At 47.6% G+C, this 5,718-nt stretch overlaps 1 protein-coding gene across 1 annotated transcript in view; it reads right to left on the bottom strand.

Moving 5' to 3' along the window:
* Nucleotides 1-468: 468 nt before the first annotated feature.
* The window catches only part of ACSS2 (acyl-CoA synthetase short chain family member 2), a 50,649-nt gene continuing 45,399 nt past the window's right edge, over nt 469-5,718 (bottom strand). The window contains exons 14-18 of the mRNA XM_073008126.1: nt 4,977-5,085; nt 2,627-2,695; nt 2,112-2,288; nt 1,451-1,525; nt 469-1,316 (exon numbers count right to left, since the gene is read on the bottom strand). Coding sequence (XP_072864227.1) covers nt 1,189-1,316; nt 1,451-1,525; nt 2,112-2,288; nt 2,627-2,695; nt 4,977-5,085 — 558 coding nt within the window. The 3' untranslated portion in view covers nt 469-1,188. The remainder of the gene's footprint in view (nt 1,317-1,450; nt 1,526-2,111; nt 2,289-2,626; nt 2,696-4,976; nt 5,086-5,718) is intronic.

Here is a 5,718-nt window from a genome sequence, read left to right as displayed (position 1 = left end):
TTCAGTGATTCCTTACTTTGTGCATAGAGGGGAGGTGGGAGCTGTAATCTACGTTAGCCCACTTAAGATGTATTAGAGCAGGGAAGTGACTGTTCTGTAATCAGGGTCTCCCTAGACCTAGACTCTGCAGGTGGAACCCTGAAGTTTCAATCCTTAGCCACCCATTAATGCTCCTACTGGATCACAGGGAGGAATGAGAGTCCCTGGCAGGAGCCCAGGAGGGAAGGCAACCATGTTGGGACACAACAGTTGTGAACTGGCTTCAATCACTTTCCTGCTTAGCTCAGGGGCTTGTCAAAGGGCCTGTCAGTGAAGCCTCCTTGGCTCTGCCCAAACCAAAAGTTCTATAAGGAAGATATTGGGGGTAGTCCTAGGAAATACCCCTCCCTTCCCTTCTGCCACACAAATCAGGGCCACTAATGAATATACAGCCTCAGGGCACAGATACCTAAGAAAACAAGTCACCACTTCTTGAGATCACAGGCTTTATTCCTACAACCACAGAGCTTGAGCCTGACTGAGGCAAGAAAACAGAGTTTCATCTGAGAATGTCTCTCATGGACTGGGTTCTGTTCAGGGGAGGATGGGAACAGAGGACAAGGAAGACAAGCTCCTCTGGCCCTAGGAACAAAACACATTTACTCCTTCAAAAAAGCAGATGATCTGAATGCCCTCTGGATACTGAATCTGCCCACACAGCCCCTGAAGCCAATGGGCAGACAGTACTGGCATCTGGCACAAAAGGGAATTCAGACCCAGAACAGAGAGCAGCAAAATATGGACTCACAGACCATTGTTTTTAAGGGCAAGTGCATGACCAATATAAGTACTGGTGCTTCCTAAGAGAGCTGACATAGGATTACACAGCTGCCTCCCTGCTTCAATGGAGGCCCTCACATCCTCTCTGAACACTTAACTTGGGTAGGAGAGGTAGCCTTTTCATCCCTGGGTTCTGAGAGCTCTGCAGTCTGGGGGCACAGCAGACGAGGCTGACCTGGGCCTTGTCCCTTCTGCCTGGCAGTCACAGGAAGTTGTCTCCACCCGGAGACAAAGCTGGTTTCTGGTCCCAGACAGCTGGTCTAGGGAGGGTAGTGTGGGTCAACACTGGCCCTCAGCACTCCTGAGGGGGCAAAGAGGATGGGCAAAGTTTGGAGCAGGGGGAATCCTGGGTAAAGGTCAGGATCATGTTCACTGGATGGTCAGGCAGCGGTGGCTGAAGAGGTGACTGATGACAGATGGGTCAGCCACAGTGGACGTATCTCCCAGGTCATGGTCATTCTGAGCAATCTTCCGAAGCACTCGCCTCATGATTTTCCCTGGGAGACAACAGACCTTTAGTTACTTGGTGAAAGCACTGACCCACCGCAGCCCTGCCAAAGGCTTTCATCCACGCATACCCACCACCACCAGGCCTCAGCCCATCCCAATCCATGGAGGCCTCTGAACATACCTGAGCGGGTTTTAGGCAAGCCAGGTGCATTCTGGATGTAGTCTGGTGTGGCAATGGGGCCAATCTTTTCTCTAACTGTAACCAATAAATCATCAAGCATTTCTTCAGCACCCTTAGCCAGACTTTTCAAAAAACCAAAGTAGAGATGGCTTTGTTCCCTACCTGTTTCCTCCTCAAGTCTCTATGCACAGAGACAGCCTCAGGTTCACTGCTTCTCTCACTCTCAACACACTGTCTCCTTACTCTCCCATTTTATCTTATGGAACTCAGGCTGTAGAATGAGCCTGCTAGAGTTTAAATGCCACCTTTCTAGCAGTGTGGCCTTCGGCAAGTGACTTAACTTCTATGAGTCTCAGTTTCATCATTTTTAGAATGAAGGTAACAAGATCTATTTCATGAAGGTGACTCTGGTTAAGTGGGGTAATTCATTTAAAGCACTTAGCCTAGTGGTGGCACAAAGTATTCTAGAAATGTTAGCTATTATTATCCTAGTGGGACACTAGTGAAGAGTGAACAGGAAAAGGGCAATGAGCCCATGGAACCCCCTGGAATCTGTTTGTGGTTTGGGGATCAGCTTGTTCTAGCCCCTCCCCAACAACTTGCAGTGATAACTGGGCCTCCACGACAGACCCTATAGTCCCTGCCCGGGGAGGCTCCTCACTCTGCTTCTTGAGCTCCTCGGTGAGCTTGGGGCTGAAGGTGTGGCCATCACACAAGGTGACAAAGCAGTAGAGGCATTCACCCTTCACAGGATGAGGGTGGCCCACCACAGCTGCCTCTGCAACAGCCTCATGTTCCACAAGTGCTGACTCCACCTCCGCTGTACTCAGCAGGTGTCCTTGTCAAGGGAAAGGAAGCGCCATGAGAGAGATCTCAGCCTCTGCCCCAGCCCCTGCTTCATCTGTACCCATGGGGCAGTCCTGGTCTGGTCAAAAGGAGAAGGCCCTTCATTCACTCCTCAGATGACATGCTTTCAGTCACCCCACCATCCCAGTTCCCCTACTCTAGGCACGTTCCAGTGTTCAATACTCCTCTAAAACCTGGACCCAGAACTGAATGCTATGCTTAGTACATGGTCTGGCCAAAGGACACTCCTGGGCTCTTGCAGAAGGCTTTGGCTGGGTGTTGTCAGAGAAGCAGAGTTAATAAGATGGGAAGATGGCCCCTGGCCCTCACCAGATACATTGAGCATGTCATCAATCCTGCCAGTGATCCAGTAATAGCCATCCTGGTCCCGCCGGCAGCCTGGGAAGAAATGCAAAACCTAATAAATAAAAACCCTACGGTAGGATACCTGATCCACATTACCAAACTGCCACACCCTCTGCAATAGCCTTCTAACAAGTCTTCCTGCTTCCACTCTTGCCCACTGTGGTAGCCAGCCTCCAGGATGGCCCCACTGATCTCTGCCTCTTGGTATTCATAGCCCTGCAGTCCTCTTTCTCATTGTACTCGGGTTAGTCTGTGTCATCAACAGAATTTGCCAGAAGTGATAGGATGTCACTTCTGAGATTAGGTTGTAGAAGACACCTAGCTTGTCTTGGTTGCATCGTCTCAGATCATTTGCTCTAGGGTAAGCCAGCTGCCACATCTTGAATAGTCCTATGGTGAGGTGAGGGACTGAGGGTTCCTGCTAACAACCATGCGAGTGAGCATGAATGTAGGTCCTCCAGGCTCAGTCAGACCTTCAGGTGACTACAGTCCCTACCAAACAGCTTGACTGAAACTCACAAGAGACCCAGAATGAGAATGACCCATCTAAACTGTTCACAGACTCCTGATCCTCAGCAACTGTGTGAGATAATATTTGTTATTTTAAGCTGCCAATTTTTGGGATAATTTGTTCCATGGCAATAGTATACTCAAACTCTATTCTCCATAAATCAGGCAAAGTTATTTTCTAAACAGTGAATCAATTCATAGCACTCCCCTGCTTAAAACCCCAAAAGGTGGCCAGGTGCGGTGGCTCACTCCTGTAATCCCAGCACTTTGGGAGTCCAAGGTGGGTGGATCAGGAGTTCGAGACCAGCCTGGCCAACATGGTGAAACGCTGTCTCTACTAAAAATACAAAAATTAGCCAGGCGTGGCGGCACCCGACTGTAATCCCAGCTACTCGAGAAGCTGAGGCAGAAGAATTGCTTGAACCCGGGAGGCAGAGGTTGCAGTGAGCCGAGATCGCACCACCACACTCCAGCCTGGGCGGCAGAATGAGACTCTGTCTCAAAAAAAAAAAAAAAAAAAAAAAAAACCCAAAAGGTTCCCCACTGTACTTTGAATAAAATTCAGACTCCTCACCATGGCCCATAAGACCCTCCCTATATTACGTACATTTCCAGTGTCACGTAATATTCTTCCCTTCGCTTACTATGCTCCAGCCACACAGGCTTCAGTCCATTCCTCAGACATCTCAAGCTGCGTCCCTCTGCACAGAACACTGTTACTCTAGATTTCCCCATGCCTGTTTCCTTCTCACCCTTCAGGCCTCTGGTCAAATGTCACTTCAGAGAACTCTTCTCCCACAATCCCGTGTACAGTAGCTATCCCTGCACACACTCATTATCATGCTACCCTGTTTATTTTTCTTAATAGCACTTATCTCTATCTAAGATAAGCTTATTTAAGTTTGCTTGGTTTGTCTGTCTCCCCTTACTAGAATCCCCATGACGAAAGAGACTTTGACTACATTATTCATTATAATATCACCTGTGCTTAGATCAGTGCCTAGGCACAGGATCACAGTGCTCAGATCTTATGGATGAATGGATTGGTAGATGGATAGATGGACAAACACAGACTACAACCATGAAGACAAACATGACATAATAATCATGCACTGCCACATGCCCCATCTCTTTCAACACAGGAGCGTACATCGTCCATTTTTCCTCATACATCAAAGTTCAGATGGCAACATCCTGAGACCCCTCCTGCTATACTCATTCCTGCCATTACAGTCTTTGCAGCTCTGCCTAGATACCAGATACTGACATGTAGGACACATTCTTCTCTGATTTTCTTTACCCCTAACCAATTGATATAGTTTGGATGTTTGTCCCTTCCAAATCTCATGTTGAAATATGATCCCCAGTGTTGGAGGTGGGGCCTGGTGGGAGGTGTTTTGGTCAAGGCAGGGCGGGGGGCGCAGATCCCTCATGAATGGCTTGGTGCTGCACTTGCAGTAATGAGTGAGTTCTCACTCTATGAGTTCATGTAAGATCTGGTTGTTTAAAAGAGGCTGGCATCTCCTCCTTCTCTCCCTTGCTTCCTCTCTTGCCATGTCAAACACTGGCTCTCCCTTCGCTTTCTGCCGTGATTGGAAGCTACCTGAGGCCTCACCAGAAGCAGATGCCAGCACCATGCTTCCTTTACAGCCTGAAGAATGATGATCCAAAATAAACCTCTTTTCTTCATAAATCACCAAGTCTTAGGTATTCTTTTATAGCAACACACCAACTCTTCCTGAAAATGGAAGTGGAAGGTACATGTCTTAGTGGGAGGTACAAGAAGGGGATAGCTAAGGCTCACCATCTCCTGTAACATAGTATCCAGGGAACTTCTTAAAGTAGGTTGTCTCAAAGCGTTCGTGGTTCCCATAGACTGTGCGCATGATCCCTGGCCAGGGCTGCTTGAACACCTGGGGAGTGAAGAAGGGACAGTGATCACATTTGCTATGCTGTCTCACTGGAAGATAATTACAGCTTTTCTAAACGTGGGGGAAAGTGTCCTGAATGCCATTCCTGAGAAGTAGGAGAAAATACAGGCTTTGGAGATAGATGATCCTGGCTTGGAATCCCAGCTCTACCACTTACTAGCTAGGTGAACTCACAGAACTAACTTTACCCCTCTGAGCTTCAGAATCCTCATCTGTAAATCAAAGAAAATACTTTCTGTCTTCCAAAGTTATTGTGAGGGTTAAATTAATAGTATGTGGAAATTGCCTAGCACAGTGTACTATTATTGATAAGTGTTTAGTAAATTTGTGTCTCCTTTTGGGCAATCCTTGAGGAAAGCAAGTCCAGTTTGATACAAATGAAAACAGTCATTTAAAAAAAGTGGTGCACACATACCAAGTAAATAATTATTGCCCAATCAGTAGCATTCTTTGGCAGCAGATTGATGGAATGGATGGAATACTAGGCTGAGTCAGAAGGCCTGGATGTAAACCCTGCCCCTGTTACTAACTTGCTCTTGGGAAAGTGAAATGGGGGGGGGGGGGGGTTTGAAGGGACAGGTGAGGCTCTTACAAGTATGAATACAATAATCACAA

This window comes from Chlorocebus sabaeus, chromosome 2 (genome assembly GCF_047675955.1).
Source record: "Chlorocebus sabaeus isolate Y175 chromosome 2, mChlSab1.0.hap1, whole genome shotgun sequence".
NCBI lineage: Eukaryota > Metazoa > Chordata > Mammalia > Primates > Cercopithecidae > Chlorocebus > Chlorocebus sabaeus.
The sequence above is the reverse complement of the archived record's forward strand: the minus strand, read 5'-3'. Positions and strand labels throughout refer to the sequence as shown.